At 51.4% G+C, this 12177-nt stretch overlaps 1 protein-coding gene across 2 annotated transcripts in view; it reads right to left on the bottom strand.

Annotated features, from left to right (window-relative positions):
* Positions 1-2797: 2797 nt before the first annotated feature.
* The window catches only part of SEMA7A (semaphorin 7A (John Milton Hagen blood group)), a 46815-nt gene continuing 37435 nt past the window's right edge, over positions 2798-12177 (bottom strand). For both annotated transcript variants that reach the window (XM_044980273.1, XM_044980274.1), the window contains 4 exons: positions 9449-9564; positions 8639-8790; positions 7168-7241; positions 2798-5626 (listed from right to left, as the gene is read on the bottom strand). In XM_044980273.1, coding sequence (XP_044836208.1) covers positions 5262-5626; positions 7168-7241; positions 8639-8790; positions 9449-9564 — 707 coding nt within the window. In that variant the 3' untranslated portion in view covers positions 2798-5261. The remainder of the gene's footprint in view (positions 5627-7167; positions 7242-8638; positions 8791-9448; positions 9565-12177) is intronic.

Genomic DNA, 12177 nt, shown 5'->3' with positions numbered 1-12177 from the left:
AAGCCTGCACCCCCAGCACCGAGCACGCTCCTGCACTGTGAACCCCTCATCCCCAGCCCCACCCCAGAACCCTCACCTGAGGGGAAAAACATGCAACTTAAATTTGGTGGTCAGTTTGGAGTATCATTGTATTTAGCACAATATTTGATTATTTTACACCCTTCAAAGTATGTAAGTGGTCATATACAGGTGTTTTCTCTGAATACTGTCTGTGTGCCTCAGTTTCCCCAATGCATTTCTTAAGGCTCTAGATGGTGGGATAAGGGGGTGTGATTGTTGTAAAGCCCTAGAGGGCCAGTGTGATGCCGTCTGCACAGAGAATGGCTGCAACCCTGCCTCCAGGCAACTGATGGCCTGGGCCACTCTCCTGCAAGGTGCCAACTGAAGGTGTTGGAGAACAAAGAGATCAGGTGGCCTCCTAATGCTTGGAAAAGAGACAAAGACCAGAGGAGGGAGTGTCAGTGCCTGTGCAGACTTCCGGGAAGCGCATGGTGTGGAAAGGGATGCTGGGATGCTTTGGAACAACTCCATACAAAGCCAGTCAGGACTCTGGGGGAGCCTCCTCTCTCAGCATACTGTCTCCAGGGTAAGAAGCTTACACCTTCCTGGGTCTGACCTCGGAGCATTCAGCATGCCCTTCCACACTGTGCACTTTCCGCAGCGAGTCTGCCCAGGCAGGTCCTGGGGCAACCAGAGGTCCCTGCACCCCAACTCCGCAGTCAGATGTGACTCTCAGCCAGACAGTAAAACAGAAGGTTTATTAGATGACAGGGATACAGTCTAAAACAGAGCTTGTAAGTACAGAAAACAGGACCCCTCAGTCAGGTCCATCTTGGGGGGTGGGGAGCCCAGATCCAAGTTCTAGGCCTCTCCCGATTTCCCCAGCCAGCTCCAAACTGACACTCCCTCATCTGGCCTTTGTGTCTCTTCCGGACAAGGAGGCCACCTGATCTCTTTGTCCCCAACACCGTCAGTTGGCACTTTGCAGGGGAAACTGAGGCACCCACACAGTATTCAGAGAAAACATTAAGAACATTCCCACTTTGTCACAACAGGTGCAACAAAATTTAATACCGTATATTAGGTATTAATAGGCAAGTGCTGCTTCTGACTTTCCACTTTTAATTGACCCTTGTAATCTTGTGGTGCTGACGCATTGTAGCTTCATTTTATATCAGCTTACAGGGTGAGAGCGGGGGGGGGGACGACCACCATTTTGGGCCCCACCAAAAATTATACGAACCTGCTGCCTATGGGCCAACATTCTTTGTTCCTAGATGCATCTATTTACATTGAGCTGTATTAAAAACACACATGGTTTGCCTGCGTCCAGCTTACCAAGCATGCCAGGTCGCTCTGTAGCAGTGACCTGGCCTCTTCATTATTTACATGGCTAAATTTTTGTCTTCAGATCCACTTCAGCACTTCCTAGGAGCATGGATAAACCTAGCATCCGCCTCCACCTGTTACCACATGTTCACGTACAGCTCACCCTGTCTACATGCAGGAGTTAAAACAGGTTAGCTGACAGGTTTTCAACTGTGACTTTTATCCTAGTGTGGACAGGTCCCCCACACAGGCTCTGTTGAACACATTTATAATCATGTTTCTGGTTTACGTGTAAGGTAGGGCAGGGAGTGGGCAGCTATAATTAGATGTATGGCTAGGTGTATGGATAGATGGCATGGCATGCTCCAGCTGCTGCCGAGGGGCTCAGTCCTGCAGAGCACTGAGCCCTCTGCCCCATCTCCAGCACAACAGTACCATGTGTGTATCTTTCAGCACAGGCAGTGATTTAGGATTGCCTGTGTGCGTAAAGTTCTGCCTAGGAGCCTTGCTGGCTTGGGGTCTAAACGAGCAACAAATTAAGTAGTGAGGTTCTGGCTGGCTCAGGATAGGCTCCAGGGTAGAGCCTTTCACCTCTGCATCACCTCTTCAGATCCAGGTCAGTGGCCCAAAGGCTATTCCTTGCTGGCGGCTATTTGGTGGCACACATGACAAAGGGCTGTTCTCAGCACTGCCCCTAGTGGACAGGTCTCCATCTTGCAACTTGAATCAACGGTGTCCTAACTTGCCCCTTGTTGGCAGTCCCAGCAATGGGGTGAGATCAGAGGAGCTCCCAACCGCTCCAAGGACGCAGGTGGAGTGAGCTGGTGAGGAAAACATGCTCTGTGGATAAGCAGCACACTTCACTCTGTGGGGCTGGCACCTTGCCCCAGCTCGGAATTCACTTTTGAACGAAGGCTTCTCCTTTTCCATCACTGCCCCTGAATTCCAGTAGCGGATCTGCAGTGAGATTAACATCTCCCCCAGCTCCCAGCCCCACTTTGTTCCTGGCTGCCCCCCTTGCAACATGGTGCGATGGGGCGATTTCCTTAGCGTTCCTGTGACTTTGTGGCTGTGCTTTGACTCAGGCAGGGGGCTGGTGTTTCGATTCCTTGGCTTTCTGGCTTCCCAGCAAAGTCATCTTAGCCACGCTAACCAACAGCCAGGAAGAAATGTCGTATTGCTGAGAAGTAGAACTTACCCAGAATACCCATCATCTCCACCCCATTCCCCAATGCCCCTCCCTGGCTGTTTCTGCTCAGTCCAATGATGGTTAAGACTTCCCACATGTGGAATTACAACCCAAGGACACCTCAATACACATAGCCACATGACTAGATGATCTGCTGACTGCTTTGCTGAAGCGGGGCCTCAGTTTCCCACCCAGCAACTCTTTCCACATGGTGGGACCCCTCCAGCTAAGAGATGGGGCTGTAATCATGACCACACTCATGCTTTAGTTAATGAAAAGTCACAGTTTTATTGAGATGCTTTTTTGGGGGGGAGGGGAGATTAAAAAAAAATCACCCTCTACAACATGATGCAAAATTAACTTAGAGACATAATAAATAGGCCTTTTAATAGTCACATCATTATGATACTAAAGTGCTTTGAAAAAGGATGTAACAGAATCAGTGTATACGACGCAAGAAAGGGTTTACGAATATCAGAAAATGTAGTGCAGCAAAATATGCTCCAGGGCTGAGTGGCCAACACCCAGCAAACTGACCAAGCATGTGACGACCTAAGGAGAATTCTCCTTATTTCACAGTTTATCCTTATCTCACTAGTTGAGCTGAAATGATCAGACACAATCAACTCTGGGAGGCAGGGGGAGGGGGACCTCCAGTCTTCTCCCTCCATTAGGAGACTGGTCTCCGCCCATCCATCATGCACACATCATGGAGAGAGGAAGCCACAGAGCAGATCCTCTGCTGGGGTAAATCACAAGCCAGTGGAGTTACACCAGCTGAGGATCCAGCCCTTGTTTTCCTTCTAGCATCACTGAGAAGGCAAGACTCTTTTGAATAATTCTGATGAGACAGACTTGGGCATCAAGGTCTACATTTTGTCCTCAGATACACATCAGCAGCTCCCAGCAACTTTAGAGAGACGTGTGTGCACGCCAACAAGGCCAGAATTTGACACCAGAACTGGATTATTTCCAGGAAAGTCTCCTCATCCATCCATCACCACACACTCATCCCCATGGTATCCAAGTACCTCTTGCACATCTTTCTCCTTTGCACACAGCCCTGCTTAAAGCCAGCTCACGCTCATGAGTGCTACGTGTGGGTATTGCTGTCTAATCTGTCTACAGGCAGGGTCACTAGTGCTGGTTCCTGATCCCTTTTTCTAGTATATAAACTCAATACAAAAGGTTAAGCAAGTAGAAGTCAATATAAGGTATAAAAAAATGTTTGTAACCAAACCTCTGAACAGAGATGGATGCAAAACCACCCCCAGTTCGGAGGCTATTTTATACTCTGGGGCTGTTCAGACACAGCTTTCAGCTTTGTGGTTAGCTCCTCTCATGTGCAGGGCTCAACAAGATGCCAGAGCTATTTGCCCCCTGACCTCGAGAGGAGTGCAGATCCAGAACTTGATAGGACTCAGGTCTAGCACTAGTGCACCTGTTCACACTCAGATCAATCACAAATGATTGTAACATCCAGGTGACCAGCCACTTATACACCCAGATGATCAACTAACACACTCACATAGAGGTGCTCAGCTACTGGATTTACACACACAAATGATCTGCTTTCACACTCAGAGATATTTACATGCACACACATGTACTTGACGGAAATGCATTTCTCCCACACTCCTGGGAGGGGTCAGAGAGAAACATCTCCTTTTTTGGTGAGCAATACTCCGGTGCCCTGGAGTTGCACAGTGCTTTAGGGTAACTGTGGTGTAGATATTTGGGATCCAGATGGAGCCTGGGCTCTAGGATCCTATGAAGGAGGATGGTCAAAGATCTCAAGGTCTACACCACAATTAAACAGCCCCTTAGCCCAAGCCCCACAAGCAGGAGTCAGCTGGCACAGGCCAGCGGCAGGTGTCTGATGGCAGTGTGTAGCTATACCCTGAGAGAGGAGAGGAATCTGCTGGAGACAAGCTGGGAGACTCGCCTGGGCTCTGACTGGGCAGGTTGGGAGTGGAATAGATAACAGTTTCCAAAAATGGAGCAACAAGAACATTAGACAAGACCAACAAGCCATCAAGATGTGCGGTTCCGGGATCCCCCCCAGCCTTGATCCTCACCACATGCCCAGAGTCTACAGGCACCCAGGACAACTGCATGAATAAACAAAGCTCATCCTCTGTGTGTGTGCGCCTCTCCTGACTCATGCCCCCTGGCGCAGCCCGACTGAATCTTGTCCCTGCTTAGCTGCACTCTCCCTGCCTCACAGGCTGCTGCTGTCCATAGGCGCTGATGTCTTCTGGCGCTGGTGGGTGCTCAACCCCGCTCTGCTCCCAGCCCTGCCCCAACTCCACCCCTACCCCACCCCCTCCCGCCCCCATTCCAAATCAGCCCCATGTTACTCTTTGGTGGCATTAGCTTCAGTCCCGTCCTGCCCCGTCTCTTTGGTGGCCTCAGCTCCTGTGCTGCATGGAATCAGGAGAGGGATCTGGGCTGGTTTCATCCCCTCCATTCAGCGTCCCTAAAACACCATCCGGCATGAAGCTGCCATGATGGAATCGATGGGCACAGCCATGTGGGGGATGGAATCCATCTGCTTCAAGTGGAAGGGATGCCACTTACGAAGCTGAGAGGGGGACAAGGTGCACAGAGATGAATGTCCAGAGAGCAGCCACTGGGATGGGGCGATCCCTTCCTTGCTCAGGTGCTGGTAAGAAGCTGAAGAAGATCAACAGTAGTCCGAATGGTGAGTCCTGGCCCACCAGTGTGGATACCACTCCCCCTTTCACTGGAACAGCCGGGCAAGAGCCATCATCTGCAGGAAGCCCAGCCAGAAGGAGGGGGAGGCGGCCACAGCCTGGCTCCTCTGCATCAAAGTCTGGGAGGGCGCAGGCTGCTTCAGCAGCCATTCCTTCACGAGGGTTTGGGAGAAGCCATTCTCCTCCGAGATGCAGGTGTAGCGCCCGTAGTGGTCGTGGGTCATGTTCTTGATGAAGTGGATGCAGGGCCTGTGGGTGGAGCCGCAGTTCTGGACGTGGCTGCCATTGTGGTGCCACATGTAGGTGGCGGCGTGGGATTCGGTGGGGCAGTGCAGGAAGTAGCGGGAGAAGAGCGCCACAGTGACGTTCCGGTAGCTCTTCGGGCTGTCCACTGGCAAGAGAGGGGAAGCGAGACGGTTGTCCCCAAAACATGGTCCAGCATGAAACCAACATTTCCCCCTTACTCATGGCGGGGAGGGGGGAAGAAGGTCTCAACCCACCCACCTATTCTGCACGTCCACCCAACCTGAATACACAAGCCTGATCTGAGGGGAACATCTCCATGGACTTCAAGGGGCTTTGCAAGGACAGTGTTTGGAGGCTCCCTCTTGCCTCTTTAAAAGGCCCCAGACCACACCCAGGCAGATTTTAGAGGAGAAAAAGGCCCCTCTCTGTCCGACCCCAGCAGCCCCCTGAAATAAGTCAGGGCCAGCTGGGTGCCTGCAGAGTTCCCATCGCTATCAGTGGAGCAGGAGACATGCATGCAGCAAGGGAATGTGGAACCTGGGTTTACAGCAGCTGTGAGGAACCATTGCTGAGAACAGCGGGATGAAGGGTTACTATGGATCATGGGGGCTGTACACAGGGTGGTCTGACTCCAGCTTCCTTTGACTTCAGGTATTTTATAGTGGTTAGTTTGGCTGTGCCCCACTTGCCTGGGCAGGAGTGGATCAGACCTGTGTGTCAGACTCTATACTGCTAATAGCGATTCTCTAGTTCAAGGGGCAGGGGCCTGTGGTTTCAGAACAGAAGGAGCTGAACTCTACTCCTGAGGAAGTTGAGTGGCCTCACTTGGCACTGTGCTTCGTGCCATGAAAAGCTAGGGGCTGTGAATCCATCACTTATTTAACTACAAAGAGGTATTAACACAACCCTGCACATAACAGGAGTCAGAGATTCAGTCCTTCTCACCTGACTACAGGTACTAGCTGCTTAGTAGCTTCAGTCCCCCTTCCCACAGAGGGGAGAGCAGTTTACGCATAACAGCGCTTACTCTTGGCCACTAAGGGTCTGTCTTCACTCCAGTGTTAGCCGGGGGCGGGGGAGGGGATCAGTACTCCCGGGTTAACCTAACGCCAGGTGTGAGCAGCCACTGCAAAGCCTTGCCCGTGTTAATGCATCCTCACTGGTGCTGTGCTCCCCCATGGGTTGCTAGGACTTCTGGGGTCCATTCCAGGATTCCTAGCATTGCAGTGAGCTAAGCCTCTCTGATTCTTCCCAGTGAGTTGTGGGAGTCTGTCTTGCTGGGCACAAGGTGGATGTGGGGAAGGCAGTGAAGGACGACCAACTCACAGGTGCATCCTCGCTGCAAAGCGGGCAGGTTACCAGCGCCAGCGAAAGCAGCACCCAAGCACTAGCCTGCACCCTCTGCCGAGCCAGCTAGCCTGGGTGCAAAGCACTGCTAAACCCAGAGAGAGGGTTTTGCATGTGGATGGGAGGGGGGTTGGGGCAACACCCAGGAAAGAGCCTGAGTCAACTCTGCAGTGAAGGCAGATCCTACAAGGTACAATCCTCCCAAGGGAGGTAAAAGGGTGCATTAGAAACCTCTTCCTAAGACATTATTACCTACCCTACCCGTGCCCCAACTGCCCGACTTTTCCCAAAAGCAAGTGGCTCTAGAAATCAAAGAGCAGCGCTGATCGTTAAAAGTACCTTCCTGCTGTTTGAAGACCAAACGGGGACATATTTCCGCTGAGGACTCCAGGGTCACATTCTGTAGCATTGTCCTGAATAGAAGGGAAGTGGGAACAACCATTAACAGAGAAATAAGGTCACCAAGTTGTTTATATTGGATTTCCTTCCTGGCCTTTGAAGATTTCTCTCCTGGGGATCAGAGTTGGCCCTCCTCCTTCCTGGCCCACCAAGTGACTGGGTGAAGGGAGAGAGAGACATTGTACCATGCCCAGTAATCTCCTCCACACACATTCACTCTGCACCAGTCTTTTAGGGCCTGTCTACATTACAAAAACAACACTAATCCCTGGCTCTTATCTAGTGCATTTTATCAGTAGATCTCAAAATGCTTTATCAACGGAGATCAGGATCATTATTCCCATTTTGCAGATGGGGAAACTGAGGTAGAATGGGGAAGTGACTTGCCCCAGGTCACCCTGCAAGCCAGAGGCAGAGCCAGGAATAGAACCCTTGTTTCCAAAGTCTCAATCCAGTGCTGTGGCTGCTAGGCCATGCTGACCCCACTGTGTACACAGGACTGTGACCAAATCCCCTTCTTGTCTGTGAGGACAGGTAAAGCAGGTTATAACCATGTTGGAGAGCCAGGTGCCAGCCTGGGTAAAGCCATTAGTAATACTTAGTTCTGTTTGCATTGGTAGATCTCAACAGATCAGGCTGTGATACTTTTCCCCTCCCCTTGCACTCTTCTATGAGAGAAACTACACCCAGTAACACCCAGGCAGGTAAGTGTTCTCCATGTACACAAGGATTTCAACTGCTTGTGGAACAACAGCTGGGGTCAATTGGTGCAGCTCCATTAACTCTGATATCGCTATGTTGTTTTATGCTGGCGGAAGGTCTGGGCCCCATGTGAATATGGGTCTCACAGGCTGACGCAGAGGTAGATAGGTATCATCCCGTTCTCATTGCTGGGCACTGCTGCATTCCACCCCAGAAGTGGGTGCATTTAAAGCAGAGCGTGAAAGCTCCATCTAGGCTCAAGATTAGCCAGGATCGTGGCCAATGGACACTGCTTTCCGGAGGGAAAGCTAGCATGGCTAGGTCAGCTTCCATGCTGCAGTCACAGGGTGTGATTGCAGCTCAAGCAAATCCACCCAAGCTAGCACTATCCTGGAGCAGGGAAGCTGCAACAGAGCGAGCTCTCTCATAGGCTGTCCAAACCCGCCCAGTACCCTGGGGAGCTCCTCGTGGGGCAAGCCAGCGCTCAAGCTTGCACTGCTGCAGCTTCACTGTTCTGGGACCCAAGCTAGCTGGATTGTAACTCAAGGTTGGCAGCTTGAGCGGCAATCCCACCAGGTGATTGCAGTCTGGATAGGCTTAATGCCTGTGCTGGGCAAAGCAAGGGGGTGTTCAGGGTCAGGGTATATTTATTGTCACCAGCACTATCACCAGAAACAAGCAATAAAACAGTGAGCAAAGGGAGACGTACAAGTTAGTTTTAACGGAGACGCAGTTCCCATCTGCCCATCCGCAATAAGGATCCTTTGCCATGACGCAGCTCTCGCAGCTCCTGTGATACACCTCGCACATGTCCATGGGCACCTGGACCACCTCGGTCGGCGAGCTCACATAGAGCTTTGCCTGCATGGGGGAAACAAGGCAGAGCTATTACTCCAGCAGCAGTTTCTCACACCAGGCGCCTTCCCAAACTCCTTCTAGTCTTCATTCCAAAGGCTCTCAAAGCTCTCAGTGAGCTAATACGTGCACAACCAAGGAGCACTACCATTGCAATGCAGCCATCTCTGGGGTGGAACAGCAGACAGCACGGCGATGCTACACAACAAGCAGGGACGTGAAGAAGAACGTAACATCCCACCAGAACTGCAAGAAGAAGCTGAAACTGCAGCTACCCAGGTTGCGATTTGGAAACTGAGCCCTGGGATTAACACCCAGCTCTGAATGCAGCGCCGCCACCAGCAGCAGCGCAGAAGGAATGGCGGCATAGTATGGGAATGTGTTAATTTTGGAGGGGGGGGAGAGTTGTCAGTGGGGGTCCCAGTAAAAAAAGTTTGAGAACCCCTGACTTCGAGAAATGTCCTTCAATCCTATGGGAAGCTGGAGGCAGCTTCAAGATACAGACAACCCAAGCCCTGATAGGAAAACTGGGCTGTTTCCAAGTCTGGTGCCCGGATTCTGATGCTTGTATCACTGCAGGTGGGCTGCAGCCTCTCACACATCTCCTCTCCACTGCGGGGCGACGGGATGAGGCCAATGCAGAGCGATGGAGGAAGGAACTCACCCTTCTATGATCCAGGGTCATGGCCAGGATGGGAGCTGGCTGTTTAAAGGGCTGGATCTCTAGGATGTTCAGGACGCCGTGTGGCATCTCCACCATTTTGTGGATATACCCTTTGTCTGCAAGGGAAAGGAGAACACAGGTCAGCCCACAAAGCAGGGAGACTTGGAAACGTAGGAGGATGGTGCCAGGGCTATGCAGGGAGTGGGGGAGAGAAAAAGCAGGGTGAAGATCAATGGCCCTGGGTCTAAAAGCAGAACCTGCCCTTTTCTGCAGTGCCTCAGGCTGCATGGGAAGACAATGCCCTCTTTGCGAAGCTTGGCATGAATTAGTCACAGGAACCGGCAGCCCACTGGAGCTTCCCACAAGGGGCTGATTCCAGGGCCCTGACCGCTGCTGCTACGGATGGCAAAACAATGGCAGCCTTTTCAGAAAGGGCTCGGCAGGGCAAAAGCACCATCAGAAACACGGCCAACAAAGGCTGGTCCTGTCACTGAGTGCGCTCAGCTCCATACCCTGCAGCCCCCGGGAGCTGGCTCCCCGTTGCCACCTCTCACAGACTGGGAGAGGAGGCCCTGCTGCTAAGAGCAGGAAGGTGTGACTGTCCCTTTAACACCACGGAAAGGAAAATAAACCCAACCCAGATCTTTCCCCATCTCCGGGAATTTGACTAGACCACAAGTCTGGCCTCTCTTCCTCCTGCTCGTGAATCACATCATGTTGGGGGGAAAAGGAGGAGTACACACCCTCCTGTCCTTTTCTGCGTGGATGCAGACCTCCTTGTTCTCCGTCGCAGGTGGCCGGAGAGTTGCACGCCCTCTGATCCTGCCCCTACAGCACCTGCATGACCCTGGAGAGTACAGCCCACTGAAACTGACAATGCTGCACTGGGCCATCCCAGGGCACAGTGGGGCCTGGCAGGGCTCCCAAACACTGCCAGCAACCAGCCCGCCTGGGAGGGCACTGTTGCCAGAGGGAGGAATCCCAGGATCTATGGGGTCACTGTGCAATTGGGGAGGGGTGCTGGGAAGGGAGCGCCACCTCCAAAGCTAGTGATCTTCCAGCTCTGCTTCTGTCTCTTGTCCTCATGCCCAAGCCCACTGATGCTTCTAGGCAGGGACAGAGGGGTTGGGGGTGGGGCAGATAGCACAAGGGCATTGCCAACACCACCATTTAAAATCAGGCGTCAGGGGAGCCCCGAAAACAGACAAACAAAACTGTGGGTTCTTCAATGGGCCTTCTGCTGCTGGGTCCCATTTTCGAGTTCTTCTCTGCAACCAGGAGGGCTAGAAACTTTCCATGTGAATTTCAGCTTTTCTTTTTAAAACAATGATCACTTGACTCCAGGAGCTGGGGCTTTAAAGAAAACCCCAAGCATTGAGACGGGCAATGATGCAGAGAGGACTCAGGAGAGGCAGTGATACTGGAAGCATGGGGAGGAGACAGCTCAGTCCTGAGCGCATGATGATGCGGAATCAGACATTCTATCTATTCACCTAGTTTAGGTACTGTGATATTGGGGGCCGCACAAGTATCTGAATGCCTCACAATCCTTTATGTAGTATCCTCACAGCACCCCATGAGGCAGGGCTCTGCTATTATCCCCACTGTACGGATGGGGAACCGAGGCACAGAAAGAGTAAGGCCCAGATTTCAAAAGTAGCTAGGCACCATCCTTCCTACCTTGCTGGGCACTGATCTATCGAGTACGACAGTTTGCAGCAAACCCCTCTAATAGGGAATTGGGAGGACTCTGGAGTCAGACATAGTTCTCTGCATTCAGCTCGGGGCATTGGCTAGATCAGAAAGTTGTGTCTGTGGTGAGCAAAGATCCAGCCACGTCTGCCAACGTGCATCTGATCAGGGCACTTACACTGTGAAACAAAATCACCAACCAGTAACTTTCCAGCCACAAAACAAACAAACAAAAAAAAAACCCACCCCAAACCCTTTGGAAAGTTCCCATGTTGCTCAAATGATAGAACAGCAGGTGGAAACTGGCTGGAGGTTTCTATGGAAATCCTGGGGGAATGGAAAGCACGAGAGGGAAATACGGGGATATGAGTGTTCATAGAAATGGCCGTATGTTTCAGGGTTAGGGAGCCAAAGCTCATGTTCCGTGTCCTGAGACTTTTCTCAACCCTTGGGATTCTGATGAATCTAGAGGTGTTTTACATCCTCCCGACTGAAAAGTGGTTGGAAGCCACTAGTTAACTGAGCTGCGTGGGAAACCGTTTTCTCATCCCTCCAGTATTTTCAAGGCTTTGAATATTTTTCCCCATCTCAGGAGAGGGGCAAAAAATTGAAATCTCAAAAACATTTGCAAACCAAAACCAAAATTGAGCCCATGTCAAACGAAAGCTTTCGTTTCAGTTTCAACCTTGGCCTTAAACCCTTTTTTTTTTTGCTCCACTAAGCGTAAACTTCTAAATCAAACAGGACCACCAGAAATGGGTGAGTGGGGTTTTGGTATCACAAACGTCAAAATGAAACATCTCAACACTTGTGAAAGTTTTTTTCTTCCCCCAAAGATTAGTCAAGTTGGGAGATTCATCAAAACCGACCCTGTTTCGCAAACAGTTTCCATTTGGAAGCATTGGCGGGTTTTGACCAAAAAAAAAAAAAAAAAAAGTTCCCAATCAGCCCTGCAGGTGGATGCTCTGCTGGTGGGCAGGGCAAGGCTGGGAGACAGCCTAGCCTACCCCACCTTCCCTGCTGGGAACCTCCGCTCC

Source organism: Mauremys mutica, chromosome 11 (assembly GCF_020497125.1).
Source record: "Mauremys mutica isolate MM-2020 ecotype Southern chromosome 11, ASM2049712v1, whole genome shotgun sequence".
Classification (NCBI taxonomy): domain Eukaryota; kingdom Metazoa; phylum Chordata; order Testudines; family Geoemydidae; genus Mauremys; species Mauremys mutica.
Note: the sequence above shows the minus strand (reverse complement) of the source record. Positions and strands in the feature narration are given on the sequence as shown.